Source organism: Panthera onca, chromosome D1 (genome assembly GCF_046562875.1).
Source record: "Panthera onca isolate mPanOnc1 chromosome D1, mPanOnc1 haplotype 2, whole genome shotgun sequence".
NCBI classification, from domain to species: domain Eukaryota; kingdom Metazoa; phylum Chordata; class Mammalia; order Carnivora; family Felidae; genus Panthera; species Panthera onca.
In genome coordinates, this window is record NC_138348.1 from 84791224 (window position 1) to 84810529 (window position 19306).

General features: G+C 46.4%; 1 protein-coding gene across 3 annotated transcripts in view; it reads left to right on the top strand.

Moving 5' to 3' along the window:
- Positions 1–19094, top strand: part of IGSF9B (immunoglobulin superfamily member 9B) — a 58422-nt gene extending 39328 nt beyond the window's left edge. For 2 of the 3 annotated variants that reach the window (XM_060605276.3, XM_060605277.3), the window contains exons 19-20: positions 4941–5062; positions 7651–19094. In XM_060605276.3, the coding sequence (XP_060461259.2) occupies positions 4941–5062; positions 7651–7859 (331 nt within the window). In that variant the 3' untranslated portion in view covers positions 7860–19094. Of the gene's footprint in view, positions 1–4940; positions 5063–7650 lie in introns of those variants that run through there. The other variant, XM_060605278.3, reaches the window with a different exon arrangement.
- Positions 19095–19306: the final 212 nt, after the last annotated feature.

The window sequence follows — 19306 nt, forward strand, 5'->3', positions numbered from 1 at the left end:
TGGCCTCCCATAAGGAGGACTGGGATGCTGTGCCATTTCTTTATGATCTGTAGCTATAAAATTGTAGCAGCCAAGAGGCCCTGGGATCACGTCTGCTGCTGGTTGGGTGCCACAGTGCAGCCATTAGTACTGGAGAGAGCAGGGAGGGTGTCAGGAAGTAGTTATGAGCCTTCCTTCATGAGGAGCCTCCTGTGACCTACTGGGTGGGTGCTCCAGGGGATGGTGACTGGACCATCCTCCACCTTCATTACTCTCTCTCCCTGAACCCTAGTTGTGACCCCTCTGTCACGCCCAGAGAGGTGATAGCACCAAGACCAGTTCTCACTCCACTCTTGGAAAATGCCTGGACCTCATTCCCCATTGTTACTGCCACTCCCCTCACCCAGCTGTTGATTCCTGTCTCCACAATGTCCCCACTGCACCAGGTCTGAGAGCTGAGCTATCATACTCTCACTGCTGTGGCAAACCCAGAAACCAAGGGCAGCGACGAGGGAGATTTGGTTCCTTGGGGCCTGGCCAGTATCCCCAGCCTAGGAGAATAAAGTGCTCCCCGCAGCCTCGGAGTTAGACCTTGATGGTGCTGGGCAGCAAGAGCCACCGCTCACTCCTGCTTGCTGAGAGCTCCCTGGGCGCGGTAGCTGCTGGGGCCATTGGGAAGCGTCAGGCTCCTCTTCAGACGCTGTCTTCATGCTGCGCCTTTGCATGTGTCTCCACTCGGTCTTGCTTGGAGAAGATGTGACACGTCTTGTCTACGTTCGTTCTCGCTCTGTTCCTGTTTCCTTCAGTCTCTCTCCTGTTCCTTCTCCCCAAACCTGCAGTTGTCTTCCCGCCTCTCCTCCTCCTCTCTCTCTCCCCTTTTTCTCCTCTTCCCAACTCCCACCTCAGAGCGGGGAGTTGTATTGCGTGGACCTGCCCCTTCTGTGGCCGTCTGGGAGGCTGGTGCTTCTCTCAGCTCCCTCTCTCATACCAGTAGCAACCCTCTTCTCACACCACCCTTGAATCCCCTGTCCTGTTAGTGCCGACTTTGGCCTCTAATCAGGTGGGTCTGGGAGGATGGATGGGCCCCCTTTTCCTGGTGAACTGCAGGAAGGAGCTCCCATTTGGAAACAAATCTCTCCTGAGTTCTGAGGCCAAACACTGAGTTCTGACCCCACTAGAAAGTGGGGTGGATGCTGGGTGGATGCTGACCTTCACAATTCTGGCTTTCTGCTTTGTATATGGAGAATGAAGTGACCTTTTTCCTGGCTATGCCTCATATGTGAGTGGATTTCCTCAGCCTCTGCTCTAGTCTAAGGTCAGACAAGCAGAGTCTGCTGTCAGGCAATCATGAAGAGGATGAAAACGCTCCTTAAATCACTGCCTCTGCTGACTGGGACAGGCAGCTGCAAACTGTGTTGGAATGGTCAGCCCTCAGTGCAGTAAGAGTGGGAAATGTCCCATGGATTTTAACTTTTCTGTCCTGTGGCTTTGCCTGCTTTTTGAACCTTTTTGACTGTGTCTTTTCTTCACTATTCTGGGTAAGCACAGAGCTAAGCAGCCAAGGCCCCTGGGCTAAATGATTGTGATTTGGGTTTCTTATGGATTTTATGAAAAGAGAGAGAGAGAGAGAAAGTGAGAAAGTAAATTCCAGGCATTCTTTGGTGGTTCTGAACTGCAGAGAAACATCAGTGGGACAGAGCACTGGAGATTAGGGGAAACCCCATATGACAAGGAAGATCCAGAAAATCCCTTAGGCTTTTAGGCCTCATATTTTTACTTCCTGGGAGGAGGAGAGCCCCAGAGTTTGCTGGATTTTAGAAGAATTGAGTTTGGGAAGAGAACTGTGACCTCCATTTCTTGGAGAGCCCAGGGTTGGATGCTGTTCTAACAGGGTAACCTACTGGTCAACCTCAAATTCACGTACCAACTTTATTCCAGGGATAGGATGAAGTTGCTTAACCCAAGCTTCCCACTGTCTTGAGAGACACCATCACCCAAATGTCATTATCTGATAGTTCCTGCTGTGAGCTTGACTGGGGATAAGGTCACCCTTCCTAGAAAAGAGAGGCAGTTTGATTCCAAAAGGCTTTACATGATGCAGGTAAAGTTTGTTGGACCACATTCCATGTGTCTTTTCTGTATAATTTGCTTAAAATAAAGATCCATTTTACACCCCACCCCTTCCAGACACACTTGCTTTTATTTTATTTTTTTCTCCTGCATCCATAGAGTGTCTTGGTACCTTGAGGAGCCTTCTGTCATGTTTCTGTGTTTGAGCCCTGAGCCCAAAGCAAAAACAGGTGGATAGCAGGTGTCCTGGAAGGGCTGGAGCTTGGCTGTTTCACAAGGGAAATTTGGCTTATCCTTCTCAATGGATCATTACCATTTGGGAATTTTTGCTTGAAGATATAACATCAGTCAGCTTTTTCCAATCCCTGGTCTGTCTTACCCTGACTGTGCCACTGAAACAGAGATTGTCAATGACTATAACAGCAGGGCACACTGATTTCTCAGGTGAGGTATGGAAGCACTGTTTTTCTTCTAGATAGATTCTGTACCTGTTTTCTTTAGGAAGAAGTTAGAAGAGCAGTTTAGCCTAATGTTAAGAATCTTGGCTCTATCACATAATAACTGGATTATCAGACAAGCTGCTTAACCCTCCACATTCAGTTTCTCCCTATGGAAAAAATAGGATCAGTATAGAATTTACCTTTTAAGGTTGTTGCAAGGATTAAAGAGAACTATTGTAAAAAACATAGATCAGTACTTGCATGGTAAGTGGTAAATAAATGCTATATAAGGGAAATGATAAAAGTAATGATATGTTAATTTTCATATATCTCTGGATGTTTTACCTGGCTTGGAGAATCCCTAGGAATTTTTGGGGGCACCCTGAACCAGTTTCTCTTATGCCCTCATAGGTCACCCTGGATTATGTCATTTAAACACTGCTCTCTGGATTCACTTGTTTGTCATATGCCTCTTCAGACCATGCATCATTCACCTTGTGTGGTCTTTCTGAAAAGGCTGGCCAAGACCAGGGGAGAGGTAAACTGAATGGCGGATTCATACCTTTGATTTTCCTTTTAGGCAGCTGAAGAAGTTCTAGTCAAGGATGAGAAGGGGGTGAGGACATTCTACCAGCAGTGCAAAGTCATGCTCCCTCATACCCTGGCCATCTCTACCCTTTGCCTGCCTTCCAGATTCCCTGGCAGCAGCACCTGCTATATAGGATCTCTGTGGGTAGAGTTTAAAAGAGGAGGGGATGGGGAATTGGTGGGTTGGGGCTTTGGGGATGGAAGACTGACTTCTATTGGTGAGTTGGACTTCTCTACGAGATGAGACCATGTGTTGCCTGTGTGTGCATGTAGGTGGGGCCCCCTAGCCCTGTGCTATCAGGGGGAAATCTACAAGTTGTTTCTGACCTGAAATTTGGAGGAGAGTCTTGATACTTTATTTACTAAAAGACTGTGGACTGATGATATCCATCAAAGAAGATGGAGGTTTCTTCATTGCCAGTTAATTCAGGAAACCCCAGAGACCAGAGGCTTATCAACAATTAGTCTGTAAGTTTTTTCTTCCTTCATCCCCACAAATGTGGCCAATACTGGGAAGATGGGGCTGCAGACCTCCCATCCTGCTGTCATTTGTTGTTCGATCTCAAATTGCTTGTTGCTCACCACTGGGGACTTCTTTTCCCCTCACAGGGTTGGCTGTCCTACTCCCTTTAATCAGAATTTACTCAAAACCAGTTGTGACGGAGATAGAAAAAGGAGATGTGGGGATTGAGGAAGAGTGTGATTCACCTCAGTCCACCATGGTCCTAGAATGTCCCTACTTCCCTGATGGTGTGCTAAAGCCAGCACCGGCGGGAAAGAAAGAGCGACTCCTCTCTCTCTCCCTTTATTCCTCAGGCTCCGAGTTTGGCTTACTTTGAGAAGAAATGACATTTATAACATACAAGTCTTCTAGATTTGCTTTTATGACTTTTGAAAAATTCTCTCCAGTATGCACAGATTGTCACAGAAAGTCCATCCTCCCAGCTACCTTTGGTTCCCTTTGTCACATGGGCTGCACAGGCTCCAGTCAAATTGTGGACTTCGTTCTAACCTCGTAGTTGATCCATCAGGCAAATGACAGCATCCATTCTGCAGCTGGGGGAGAAGGAGAGACTGATATACATGGTGTCTCTCCCAACCCTGGTTTCTCTACTGAATCTTAAAATGTAGAGATTCACTAGACACTTGCTACTGATGGCAAGGAATTTGGACACTAACCATCATAATCTATTTTTACCTTCTTTTATTTGCTTACATGGCTGATGGCATCTGAGCCTAGATTGCAGAGGGTCAGGGAGACACTCCTGCTGAAATGTTGGTAGATGGCAAGTATCTGTTACTTTTAGCTGCTAGGGCTCCGCCTGCCTTTTATAGATGGAGAGGAAGAAGCCCAAAGAAGCTGGGTTTTATGTACCTCCATCTCACTTGATATTGGGTTTCTCATTTAGCCCTGGCCTTCTCTTTTTGGAGGAGGACAATTAATTGGGGTGGGATTACTCACCTACTGCTTTAATCTGCCTTTTTACTTTTCACTTAAAGGTCTTGGTTGTGAGGATTTCTGAGAGCTTTGGACATTGAAGCTGCTTTCTTCTCTGACCTTCCTCCTCCATGTTTGAGTGATATGGGCTGGGGCTCACTATTAAAGTTTCTTTCTCCCTCTCTTAGGTCTTCTGGTTTCCATCTGAGGTAGTCCTCCCACTGCTGGAGCTTTCTACTGGGTTTTCTCCCTTCCAGGAGCAATCAAGAGGCTGATGGATGTCAAGGAAACATTGTGGATATCTGGGACTCCATAGAACTGTACTCTGTCCTCCTGTGGGTCGGCTATGTGGTTTTCTTCCAGCCCCTCTTCAAAAGCTTCCTCTTCTGGGAGCTGACCTGTGCCTCTCTAATTGTCCCTTCCAGAACACATCCACCTGCACCTGGGCATGCTGCTGCACCTGAGAGGCTGGAGGCTCTGAAATACCAACGGATAAAGAAGCCCAAAAAGTCATCCAAGGGCTCTTCGAAGTCAAAGAAACGATCCGGTAAACGGCGGATCCTCTCTTTCCAGTTCTCTCTGCCTTTATTATGGGATTGTTTGGCTCAGGGTCCCAACCTTGGGTTTTCTCTAGAATTAAAATTTTTTTTTTCAATGTTTATTTTTGAGAGAGAGAAAGAGAGAATGACACAGAGTGCAAGCAGGGGAGGGGCAGAGGAAGGAGACACAGAATCCAAAGCAGGCTCCAGGCTCCAAGCTGTCAGCACAGAGCCCGATGTGGGGCTCAAACTCACGAACTATAGATCATGACCTAAATAGCATGTTTTTTTTTTTTTAGCATAAATACTATAAATAGCATATTTTCTTTTCTTTTTTGTAATATGCCTTTTGGAAATATCCCTATCTCCTTATATATTTCTTCTCTATTATTTCAGACCTTTTAGTTGGACATGGGAATTATGGGGTCCTACTCAGTGCTTAAGGGACATTGTGGCATGGACCCAGCCTCTGCTGGATGACCAAACTTTTCTCAGTGAGATAGAATGAAATCTCCTTACCTCATATAAAGGACATTTCCATTGAAATATGTCTGTTTATCCACCAGTGATAGATGGCTTCTAAGATTGTGCAAAAATAATTCAGCCCTTTTTTACACTTAGAAAACTATTTAATATTTATCATGTACTTTTTACCAATAGTTTTAGGAATCTTATGATAGGCTGTCAAAAAAAGACAGCTGCACAGTTTCCTTGCAGATCTTTAATAACCACTGGAGAGTAACTTTCTTTGGAGACTGGGAAAGTGTCCTGCAGAGGCCCCTGGACTCTCTGGAAGACAGTGAGCACTTGTCTCTCAGTTAGCCTTTGGGTGGTGCTATTATCCTATTAGTTTATAGATGGGAGTCCTGAGGCAGAAAAGAGGAAGAAGCTTTTTTTTAGGGTTTGGGTGAGAAATTGAGCCCAAAGCTGAATGTTCAACCTATTTAAGCTCATTGCAGTTGAAGTCACATGTACCCACCTACGTACATATCTATTTTTTTTTTAACAAAAAGAGCCACATCAGTTTTTTTCCCTCTTGTTCTGTTACAGTGTCCCATAATATGTTGATGGCTTCCAAATGTTTTTAGCCCCAGTCTCTTCCATAAGCACAAGTCTCATATTTCCAGTTGTCTGTTGAACATGTGCTTAGATGTTTTATAAGCCTTTGAAATGTCCAAAATAAAGTTATTGATTATCCTCTCCAAATCTGCATCTCTTCACTTCTCCCCCAACCTCACAAATGGCACTGCTGCCTACCTCACTGCTTGGGCTCCTTCAGCCTTGCTTTTCTTGCTCTCACGTGTCCTGTGCAATCTACTTGGTAAGGTCTGTGGGCCCAACTTTTACAGTATATCCTAAATCCACCTCAACTGCTAAAACTAAATTCTGAGTTACTCTCATCCCCACCCTGATTATTGCAGTGACTGCCTCACTGGTTATCCTGCTCCATCCTCGCTCCTTCTATAACATATTCTACACCCAGAAACTGAAGTGATCTTTAGAAAATGTAATAGCATCCTCTTTCAGCCATGGCAGTGTGCACACACACATGCACACACATGAACACATGAGCACACACCTGATTAAAACCTTCCAGAAATTTCCTGCTGCAACCAGAGCAGATTTCAAACTGATTACGATACTATTCTCTGTCTTTCCTGTCTCTGTCCTCTGTTCATTCTGCTTCATCTGCAGTAGCCTTCTGTCTTTGAAATGTGGCACATTGGCTCTTAACCCAGGGGTTTCACATTTTCCCTTCCTTCTGTTGGTAACACTTCTCCCTCGGAGCTTCAGAAGGCTCCATTTAAGACTCAGGCATGACTCCTTCCAAGAGTAGAAGTGTGCATCAGTCATTGGCTCTCACATGGCCCTGTTTTCAGCTTTCTTTGTGCTGCTATCAGTATCTGAAAATTTCATTTCTGTATTTTTTAAGTCTGTAATGTTTGTTTCTTCCTCCTCACCCCACATTTAAGTATAATCTTCTAGAAACCCAGCGCTTTACTGCCCTTTCTGCAGAAGGCCCATGAGGCACAGGAGTGGCCCTAGAAGTCTTGGAAGCGCCAGGCCTGGTTCTATTGCAGGGATTGAAATCTTGGGCAAAGTCCATCATTTCTGGGGGGGCCAGGGGAGGGGTGAAAAAATGAGTCCCAACCCATTCTTAGATTCCTTGATCCCCAACACCTAGAATGATGCTTGGTACCCAAGTGGCACTAAAAAAGAAATACTGATATTACTGTAATAAAAATAAAAGTATTTCTAGTAACTACTAGATAACAGATTTAAACAAATATACTAAATATTAAATAAAAGATTAAAAAATGCCAATTGACTAGACCTATGCTACTATCCTACTTTCTCAGCTCAGTATAAGCAGGGAGCAAGTGTATGTGGTTGGTTACCCATATAACCAACATGGGGATCTCTGCTGTAGTGGCCTCCAGGCCCTGCTACACTCAGCGATTCTCACTGTCATACTAGAAAGCCAGGATAGATGTCCCAGCAGATGAAAAAGGTGAGTGTGTGAGGTGACAATCTTCCTTTTCACCCACTTTATTTTCTTCCCATTTGTTTGGTGCACCTGTTCCCTTCTCTCTAGACGGTTCTGCCTCCCAGGCTCAGCAGCTTCCAGACTCCCAGGTTCTGTGGCCCGATGAAGCCGTCTGCCTCCGAAAGAAGAAGAGACACTCTCGGCCTGACCCTTTTGCCCGCCTCTCAGACCTGTGCCACCGCCAGCTTCCGGAAGACCAGACGGCGATTCTCAACAGCGTGGATCATGATGACCCTGGCCATGCCACTCTGCTGTGACACGACACAACTCTAAGTGTTCCCTGAGTGGCAGTGCTGGGCTGAGGGGCAAGGGAGGATGAGGGTGTGCCAGCAGGCGGGCAGTTTCTGGGGCTGCTCTGACCTTTGTTCTGTTCATTCTGCCTCTGGCCAGAGTGGAACCTCTGAATCCTGGCCATCCGGTCTCACTTTCAGGACAGAAGGCCAGGGGCAGACCTGTAGGTAGAGATCAGAAAGTGAACCAGGGACAGGGAGAGATCTGCCTCCTTCCCACCTCTCCCCTCTTCCCTGGCTTCATTTTTCTCACCTCTTCAAATATCTTTGGAAGTGAAGAAGGGGAAAGCAATGGCTTTTACTGCTCTCTGCTTGTGTTTCAGTTTCTCAAATCCTGGAAGAGGGCTGGACTTCCATCCCATCTTCCAAATCTACATATATATAGATATAGATACAAATGCATATGTATGTAGTTTGTGGGCTTCTCTATGTATATATATGTACATTGAAGCAAAGTGCTGTTTATTTCTGTGGTCAGTGAAGGAAGGAGGTAGAGGGCAGCAGACTGCTGGGGTTTGTGAGTAGGACTGGCTGAGAGCCAGCTGGGCATCTGATGTCCGTCCTGGGTATTCTTCCTTCTGAAACAGGATTCATGGCTTCTCAGCTGAACTCTACCTTCTCCTGTCCAGAGCAGAAATGGGTCTTCCAATGCTTCCTAGCTGCCTGCTTTGGGGGTTCAGCAATGAGTTACCACAGAACTAAACACAAGCCTTTATTTCTTGGTTCCTGGGTGAAGAAAGGGTAGCCAGCAAAGGGCCAGACTGGCATCTTTCTTCCTTCCACAGTTTGTCCCATGCTGTGGAAGTAGAAGCTGCTTAGCAGTGGGGCCAAGAAGCAGGTCCTGATGCACAAACTCGAGCTGATTCGTCAGTCCCCTTTGGTCCAGCCAGGGCCAGAAGCCCTGTGGCCAAAGTGCTTCCCGTTCCGGAGCCATCTGTTCTGAACACCAAGCTGCCGCGGCTCTATTTATATCCTGCCTCTGGCTCGGCACCCTCTGGAGCGCTGCTCCAAAGGCACTGATTGGATTCCTCCTTTCCTTTTGTGGGAGCTAATTCCCCAGATTGATTAATTGCCACTTGTGGGGAGCCCGCCTGCGTCTCCTTTCCATCTCTCCACGTGCTGCCTGCAGACTCTTCTTTGCCCTGGGCCCTCCTGCATTCCGTGGACCCAAGCTCCAACAGGATGGGATCACATGAAGCTAGGGTGCCTCAGATTTCCAGATTCTGGGGCAACTCTGGATCCCCTCTCTTCCCTCAGTTTTATTTCTGTGGAACTGGCTGAGGCAAAGGGATGAAGGTAGAAGGGTGATAGGTAGGGGCCTGGGCTCTGGTCCTTTTTCTGCCAAAATCTTGTCCTAGTTCAAACTATTAGCACCCAGAAGCTTCTGTGCAGTCATCTTACAGTGACTAAAGATGCATCTCCAGTAAGATAATGGTGCTGCCCAAGAGCAGGACAGAAGGTCCTGAAGATGGATAGGGGTGCATCTGCTCTTTCCCTTCTTCTTATGCAGGAGCCTGTGTTCTGACTACCTGGGAATAAAGGTGGCTGTCAGGTTCCTTGAAGTATTTCCTTCTTGGTGCTGTTGTCTTGGTGGGTTTGGGGACATCTACCTCTCCCCAGTTACCTGCTTGGATGTTGGCCAGGTCAAAGCTCTAGAGGCTTCTGCTGGTCTCACTGCAGTTGCTACTGGTTTAGCCCACATGACCTCAGCAAGGGGGGCTCTGAGCGCTAGGGAGCTTCTCCCTGCTGGGAACTTCCATCTTAGGGAATGGATTCTTCTCTGCCACACAAGCCCTGGTGCTTCCTTTCTCTTGCCTAGAGAGTGGGGACCGACTCCACTTTTGGGGTCTGGCTACATGCCACATAACCATGGTTCCTTTCTAAGGGCAGTGAGTCATGGTGACAGAGGTGGGAGAGGGCAGTCTCTGGCCCTCATCTTGTTGACTGCCCCACTGCTCTGGACTGGGCCTTGCACCCTTGGGGTGGAGCTTCGACCTTCTGGCCAATGCACTTCTCCTGGCATCCAAGACCACTTTACCACCAGGTGGCAGTTCCAGCAAAACAGAAAAGTGGAGGTCGGGTGACTGTCTGCTTTTCAGAGGCAGCACTACCTCTGCCACTGTGCCCGATAAGTGACTCACTGAGTACCTCTCCTAGGGCGTGCAGGGAATGGACTTGGGTCTCATACCAAGTCAGTTTGAACCCTCTCTGGGCATGTTGTTTGCCAACCAGGGTGGATCGTGGCTGAAATGTGAATGTGGGATGCCAGGGCTGAAGGACTTCAGGGTGAATTGGGCCAATCTTTCTGAGCCCTGCGCTTGGAATTCTAGGTCCTGAGCTTACAGAAGAGGAGAAGATGGGGTGGAAGGCTTTGCCATTTTAGGGTGTCCTACAAGACTGAGAGCCTATCTCTGGGCTGAGGTGCCTCAGATTACAGCTGTGCTTTCCCAAGCAAGCCATCTCCAGGGACCCCCAGTGAGCCATATCCAGGGCTAACAAAGGTGCTGACTCCTGTCTTCTCTTCTTCCTCTGGCAGTGCACCTTACCTCAGCGCATCAGACCAAATGGTTGGAACTGTGCTTTTTTGCTGGCCACTGAGTGGCAACTATGCTGGGACATCCCTAAGGCTAGGGAAAGGACACCTAGCCAACTTAACCTTTTGACGGCCTCACACTCATTTCTCCTCCCAAGAGGGCTTCCTTCTTGTGATGGTGTCCTTGAAGGCCAGCAGCCTCCCTGCAGCCCTGGGAGCTATTTCAGTCCTTCCTTTAAGGCTGTGGTGGAAATTGGCAGAATACAGTCCCCTTTGTCCCTCTGATGGAGGGTAAAGATGTCACAGGCACAGGCTTCCGTGCTGGGTGTGTGCGCATGCGTGTGAGGGCGTGGTTGTGAACATGTGCATGATGGGGGTATAGCCTTTTCTTGGGACCAAATGTCCTTTGTACTCTGCACTTGAACAATGGCGATGTGCACTTTTGAGCTTCCTAGGACTTTTGTGCTCCACTCTGTGGGTGATCAAACGTCCTCCAGACTTCCTCTTTTATGGTCTGGTAGCTTTGCAGAAGAAGCAACTCAGATAAAAACCTATTCTTGTGTCTCAGACTTTTGCCTATCCATTCATTCCACACCTTGACTGGAAACTGATTGTTTCAGGGTTAGGTGATTCTCAGACCAGGGAAAGGATTAAATGATTCTCAGAGGAGCCTGAGGCTGAAAGCACTTAGGGGGATCTGAGACTACAATTGTTTGAGGGGGAATAAATGAGCAATAAGGAGAAGGTGAATCCTGTTTCTTGATTGCTGGCTGACCACACTGAGTGGGTTTCATGGCTTGTGTGGGGCCATGTGTGTGTATCATTGTTTGTGGCCCAGCTCAGCACATGCTGGTGAGCCCTGCCGCCATATCTCCCTTGTGACTTTCCTTGAGAGATGGGGGGTATGAGAGGCCTTGGGAGATTCCACTTTCTCTATAGGCAGTCTGCTTCATCCCACAGGGCTGGTGAGGTCTGTGCCCCATTTAGAAGAGGGGCCTATGTCCCATGATCATGCTCTAGGGGGCATCTCAAGCAGGGGTAGACTGGGGTGAGTAATTATTAATATTTTTCAGTGCTCTCTGTCTTTATTTTGATTTGGGATCTAAAATATTTAGGATTAAACTGATTCCAGTTGTTTCCCTGTGTCCTTTTTATGCAGAAGACACTGGGTAGGGTTCAGATGTGGAATTTCCTGATGAGTTTGGTTTTTGTTTTAGCTCATTTGAGTTTTTGCTGAGTTGACAAAACAGTAGCTTCAAGGGAGAAACAGACTTCACCAAGTCAGGGTGACTTTGCCACTCCCCAGGATTAGAATCCAGGGCTGAGGTGTGCATGGCTGGAGCTGTTTCTTCCAGTTTTGTTAGAAAAGCCTTCTGTGGGGTTGGGGTGGGCTGGGGCAGGGGAGAATTGTACATAAAGTACATTTTATTACTACATAGAAACATAAGGAAAGAGAAGCTAATGGTTAATCTTGAGCTTGCTTTGCTTGCATGTAAAGGAGCTTTGGGCGCCATCACACGGATTTCTGGGGAGCAGCAGGAAAGAGTCAAAGGGTAGAGATGGGTGGGAGTGAGGGGCAGCTCCCCTGAGTGCATCCCTACTGCTTCCCTGGGGAAGAGTGCACATTTTCACCAGCCATTCTAGGCCAGCTCTGCCTTCTTACCTTCTCCAAAATAAAAAGGAGGCAGGCTCTAGCAGGCTATAGGCATGGAGCCCCATGGGGCTATGCTTATTGCTTTGGGGAGAGGGTCTAGATCTAAACTGAATGAGGGAATTGATCAGGTGGGGTGTTTTCAGGAAGGGGATTTAGAGAGTTGGAGCATAGAAAGGAGGTCGAATTCTTTAGCCAAGTGTCTATAAGGCTGGAAGGGGAATAGAGAGCTAGGTTGATCATGGAGTAGAAGGTGGGGATCCTGGGATAGGACAGTAAGGCCAGAGCCAGGGGACATCAAATCTTACCTTTCTCTGTGGAGCATGTGATAACTTAGTTACTCCTAAGGGTGCAGTATACAAGTCAGGGGTCATCCCAAGAAAAGAAAGAGGAGCAATTGCCTGGGATGGGGCAGGCTGGGGAGTGGTAGCTTTGAAGATCATTTGGGGAATAGGTGTGGAAGACTGTTATAGTCATTGAAAAAAGACTGGAGTAGGACCTTAGCGCATAGGCCCAGACTGGATCTTGGAAAAGATCTTCCTTCATGGCTGGACTTCCTTACTTCTTCTAGAATTAGCCTATAACACTAAGTGCCCAAACCAAACATGGACATATTCTCTGTGATGTATTTCAACTTCATCTGTTTGTTTTCAGGGGTTCCTCAGGCCCAAAGCTGGGAGACTTGTCTTGAGATCCCCATCATATTGCTAGCTCTGTGTGAGTAGAGAAAGAGGAAGACTCACTCTCATGAGCTTCATGTGTTTGTGTTCATAAGCAGCAGTGGCAGGTGGCCTTTTCCTTCTCTCCCATGATCTTAAATTGCTTATAAGACATTGTTGCTAGTGGTGGACAGGAGGGATTAGGGTTGCTTTTGCATTTGTCATCTTTTCTTCTTGGGGCACAGAGACTGCCTTCAGACCATGAAGCCACCCAGTGGCTTCATACCTAGAGGTTTTGCCCTCCTCACTTTCTCCTCCTTTGACAAGGTGAGGCCACCAGTCTGATTGCCATAGAAGGATGAGAGAGTTTCATCCTGAAGTGAGACCAGCTATTCCTTTGTCCTCTTTGATGTCTTCCTCCTTTCAGATCAAGAGGCAGAATTAAAAATCTCTTCTTTAGAAGAAGTCAATAGGGACCAAAGCTCAGGTTGGACTTCAGCCCTCTTAGCACCTTGATGTTTGGTTAGGGAGGGGTATCCATTGCCATCCCTCCCTCAGACTAGTTGTGAAACTACACTGGTCCAATCCTTTATTTCTGGCTCCCCCCACCATCTGTACTTTCAAATAAGTCTTTCATGAACAAATATAACATCCCCACCAGATGTTCTGTGTTTGGGGGTGCTGAGAGGGTAGAAGTGTTTTCTAACCTCATTTTAAGCTGATCAAATAATTCCCAATAGATTAAGTCTGATCCAAAAAGACAGACCTAAACCTAAGGGTTTCTGGGTAAGATAAGGAAAAAATAAGCATTAGTGCACATATCATTAATGGCTCACCACAGCTTATAGAAGGAAGAGTCAGAGTATCTTGATTAATAAATACTTGGGTCGGACCACAGCCAGCAGTTGAAATCATGTAGGTATTCCCTTCTGTGGTGGTTATGTAATAGCAATTAGGGCTCCTGTATAGGGCTGATAGAATAATTGCCAGTTTTGGAGCACTGGCTGGGAGAGCTAGATTGGGGAGTTAGAGTGGTACAAATTCTCAGTTCCTATCCCTGGTCCCTTGGCTGTTTGCCTTTCCACTAGATGGGAGCGTGAATGGCTGTCTGGGCCTAATGTTCTTTTTGGTCTTGAAGAAGTGTGCTCTGCCATTCCCACCTCTTCCTGGATTTCCTGGATTCATTTTAGGAACTAGGGCAAGATTTCCACCTCCACCCCATATACATACCAGTTAGGTCTTTCCTTCCCCACTTCTTTATGGCTCCAGGGATCCTGACCTTGTGCATGGTTTATGATGGGGAGGTGGTTGGGTAGGGAAGGGAATCTGGGAGGGGAGACAGTTTGGGCTGGGAGGCGTGGTTACATTTTCAGCCTTAGAAATACTGAAAGCATGCTTTTGGGCGATGTGTGAGGTTTTCACGTAGTAGATGAAAGGGGCAAACGTTGACCCTCCTCAGGGGTGATGAGGGCTTAGGGGCTTTTTGCTTCCTTTGGTCCTAGGACACCTATAAAACTTCATTTCTGATGGAGGGGAGTAACCCCCCTCATGGTTATCTACAATCCTTCGAAGGCAATTGTCAATCATTCTATCAATGAATATTTATATTGCCTACTATGAACAATGAGAGGTCTGTCATGAGTAGACAGTGTCCTGGCTGGGTCAGAGAAATGGGGCTGTCTCACCTGTCCCTCTTCAGTTGCCAGACCATCTCCTTGGTCGCCAGCCCCAGCCAGCTATCTAGTCTGTGTTCCTTTCCTGGGCTTAGGAAGTAAGGGTATGTGTGGGTGTGAGAGTGTGTGTGCTGTATGTGTGTGTGCTGTATGTGTGTGGGTGTGAATGGGTGTGGTGTGTTTTGGTGGTGTGTGGGTGTGTGGTGTGTGTTTATGATGCAATATGGATGTTTTTGTTAGGTGTGTTTGTGGTGTGTGTGTGTGTGTGTGTGTGTGTGTGGTATGTGGTGTGTGTGGTGTGGGATGTGTTGGTGGTTTGGGGTACATGTGTGTGGTGTGTGGTATGTGTGTGTGTATGTATAGGTTTGTAAGGACACACTAATTTGCCTGAGTAGCATCAGGCCTAGATGACCCTCTTTTTGGTTGACTCTTTGATAGGCAACTTCTGTTTAGGTAGGAGGGCGAAATTAGTAATATACCATCTTTAGTGTATTTTTTATGGAGATTGTATATAAAATTATATAAGTACATAAAATTTGTTCTATTTTAAGGAGAGGGAAACTTATGTAAGGGGAGGGTGGGTACAAGGATCAGATGTAATAGTTGAGTGTGGGAAGCTTCAGGCAAGTGGGGCATCTGGGGAGTGGGAAGTGGTAGGACAGGAGACTCAAGCTGGGCAGGAGGAGTGGGGCTCATGCCCTCGGCACACATATATAAATATACAGAAAACCTATATAAAGTCTATCTAGCTAGCTTATCTATATATCTATATATCTATATGAAGTCATAGTTTGCTTTATTTTTGTACCTGTGCTTAGAGATGTTTTGAGCAGGACCGCCTTCCCCAGGTGGTCTGGAATACTAGCTCATGCCTTGATGCCCCCACCTTCCCTATCCTTCCTCTATGCTTCTTTTCCTTTGAAACACTGTTCAGAGTAGCTTGGGTCTTTCTGATGGAAATGTGTGTATATGAAAATTTTTTAAAATAACAAAACAAATAATCCACTTGCAGAAAGGACAAGTGAACTGAAGGTTGTCAGGAAGCTGTTGGATCTGATAGCCCCAAAGAATCAGGACCCAGTGTCTCTTGTCACTGGGAAAGGACACTGAGGCTTGAACGCTTTGGCACAGGTGCTTAATGCAGTGAAGATGGGGAGCTGAAGACTGTGAATCTCTCCTCTTACTGCTGGGGTTGGTACTCAGTTCCTCTGAAGGAATCTGGCTCAGCAGCCTTAGAAAGGAGAAGGTTGTGATTACCTGCAGGCTTACAGCAGTACTTGTTCTGGTTGTAGCACCTTGATTCAAGCACTCCTGGAAGATGTGGCAGTGAGAGGGAGGCATCTTGAGAGAGCTTTGCCAGGCTGACTGTATGGGCTCAGTTGTGGAGAACAATACCCTGGTCATTCTTGCTGCAGATTCTTGGAACTAGTGTGAATGTGATATCTAGTATAAATACATCATATATGCTTTTTCAGTTATTATTTTAATTGGAAAATAAGGTGTCATTGAAAATGGAATGGTCCAATCCTGTGACACTGAGGGGAGGATAAGGTGTGAGAGAAGAACTCTGGGCATGATGGGGAGGATGGGGCTGGGTGGAACCTCCTCCACCTGGCCTGGGACTTACAGAGCTGAACAGTATATTAGAAGAATTTCACTCACAATTGGAGATTTTGGAGAGTGGGAGCTCGCTTGCATTGGAGCAGGACACTTTGTGTGGCCTGAAGTATACCTCTTTGAGAATTCAAGACCTCACATATGCTGCAAGGGCTCTGCACCTTGCAGCCTCAACAATTGTCTCTTGGGTGCTAGCTTTTTCTTCTGACTTGCCAAGAGCTCAGAGTGTTGTGTTTGAAGCTGGTAAAGGGCCAGATGGTACAGGCAGCCAGGAGAGACTTGTGGCTGAAATCTCTCTGCTCTCATCCTGCTCATCAACTAAAAAAAGGCAATACTAACCCCTCCTCCCCAACCAAAGTGTTGTGTTATCTAAGAGCTTTTGTCATTAGAGGGACTCAGATGCCTCAGCCTCTGGAATGGCTCTCTTACATTTTTGGGGTATTGTGGGAAGAGTAGGTTGGGATGGAGTTTGAGTCTGACTACTGACCCTATAATGTGAACCTTATAGGGCTCTGCCATTCACTCAGGCACTGTCATAGAATCCCTGGGATTACTTGTTCAAAACACTTCTCATGTTCCAAGGACACTGAAGGAAAATGGGCTCTGTCTGCGGAACTGGAAGTGCTCCAATACCGAGTCCAATTGGTAATGTGTCCACCCTTGACTAACTTTTTCTGCAGTCTTCCAGGGAGGCCAAGGATACAGCCGGATGTTTCTTAGTAAGATTTTTCAGGGAGGTTGAGCAAGAGACAAAGCAGCACATTCTCTGTCCTTTCCCACTCACACCCTCCACCTTCTAACCTACCCAAGCCTTCACACAGAGTGCTTTCCATTGTTGGCATTGTTGGTTTTTTCTTTCTTTCTTTTTTTCTTTTTCTTTTTTTTTTTTTTTTTTTTTTGACTCTTAAATCAGTCATCCTTTCTTTCTACATAGATCCTGTCCCATTTCTGGTACTCATGCAACCAGCAGAATATGTCACTTTAACATCCTAGGCCCTTCAGAGGGTTAGTACCATCGCTAGATCTGCAGTTACTCTAAAACTCTACTTCTTCTCACATTATACTCAAGTCTTGATCCTTAGAATCCTCAGCAGCATCAAAGTACACAAGGTCAAAAGTCACCTGCACATTCCCATTTCATTCTTTAACCTCCAGTTGGACTCTTCATTTATGGAAGGAAAAGTGACGACAAGGGACATAGCCCCTACCTTGAAATTTTAGAGCTTGGGAGAGGATGTAATGCTTACCTCTACCTTTTCCACAATCCTGGCCATAAGCCCTCAGAAAGATGGTGAAAAGGTAGGTAGACCTTAGAGGGGGAAAGGATAGATAGCCCAGTGTAGATCTCCAATTTCTCTGAAGAACGAGCCTTTCACAAAGGCACATGGAGCAAAATGGGTTGAGATCTGATTATATATGGAATAAAAATCTCCTGTCTTTGAACCTCTCAGTTCATGGGACAAGTTGGTGGGATGGGTGCTCTGATTAGGCCTGTGAAGCTCATAGCCCCTGCTGGGAACTTGAGCTGTTCCATATGCTTGTGCCATTATCCTTGGTTCCCATATGGTGGAAGGGATATTGAATTTTGGTTTTTCCCTTTCGGTAGCTGGTGGCAGAACCTGTGGAGTTTTCTTCTGCTACCTCTGTCTGCTACATGGAACAAGAGCTTGGAGTAGACCAAGTCATTGAGAATTGCTCACCCACAGATTGGGGTGGGTCATATCCTTTCCCCCTTTATTATCAACCAGTAGCTTGGGGAAGAGGAATTTGTCTGTTGCTCTTTGGCTTTTTGTTAGGCCCTTCTTCTCCTCTTTGCTGTAGGTGACCATGCTGCGCCACTTCTTACAATATAAAAAGTGGGAGGCGGGGGAACAGGAGAACTACACAGTGCTCTTCCTGTCCATAAGGTAAGGGATTATCCACAATGCCAGACTGTGGGGGTCTCTGCTATTGTTTAGTAAACCACAGTGCAGTGTCCAGGAACTGGAAGGGGACACTTCATAGAATGATCTTGATTGCTGGAACTTTAGATGAAATCATTGGTTTAGGGAGGAATAGCAGTTCAAAGCTCCATTTACCAAGTCGTATGCATCAATCGCAAAAGGTCTTAATGTCTCATTCATATTTAATTTCCACACTACCATCTGTGGGGCCAGAAACTGAGGGCACAGATGGCATGTGCTTTCCCCAGTTGCTCCTTTTCCACAGCCATTGACTTGAAGGAACCATCCTGCTTCCTGTCAGGGATGCTTGGTTCCCTTCACCTTCAACTTTTTCTCTTCCATCAGGAGAGATTCTGTCATCCTGGATATACTTCTTCCATCGCACACCTGGAGGCCATTTTGTATGAGTTTCTTTTCCCTGTTTCACCCAGTGGTCTGTGGACACACAGAGGGTGGGGGTGGCTAGGCAGTGGGAGGGGAGGGGTCCCAATGCAGCCCCCCCAAGACCTCTTAAAAACTCCATACCTCCAGATGCCCAGTAGCCTCTTGTATAGTTATTTTCTGATGAATCTGGATGTGACTATCAGTTTCGTCATGGGAGTTCTTGCTCTCATTTCAAACTCTTTTTTTTTCCTTCTTCAGCTTTCTTTGGGAGTTACTCCCCACCCATGCCAGGTCTTCTTGTGAAGACCATTCAAACCTCGTTTCCATTTCTTGAATGTCAAGTATTACAACATAACTGCGCTAGGGTGCTTTATGGTGCTGTTCTTGAAGAGGCCAGCTGGACTGAACCTCCTTCGTCCCACTGGTTCCTTAAATCTTGCTGTATTTTGTCTTCTATTTTATTTTTTTTCCCTAGGGGTTTGGGGTGGGAGACATGGGGTAGCTTTTGTGTTCTCTCCCTCTCTTTTCTTTATGTATGGACTGGTTAAAGTCAGTTATCATGGGCAGCTGACTTCATGGTATTGGTTGGCTGACTTTGGTTAATTATTAAAGACAAACCAACAAATTGTACAGCTGCACACAGAACACCTTTAAGTGTGAAATTGAATGGCAACTAGAGGCTTACTTTTTGAACTTCAGGTATGTAACTCAAAAGTAAATAAAAACACTATTTTTTCAGTAAGCTTTTTTTTTTTCTTCTAAGAGACAACTTAGAAATCAGACTATAAGAACATTAAATCGGTGCTGTACCAAAGCCTTATATGAACATATTTACACTCTGTATATCCTGTCTCTGGTGAACTTCCTGCTCTCTCACCCTCTTCTCAAAAGCCTGGGAATGCCAGCGTGTGCCAAGCCTGGGGCTGGGTCTTGGGGACCTGTGAGCCAAGGGGA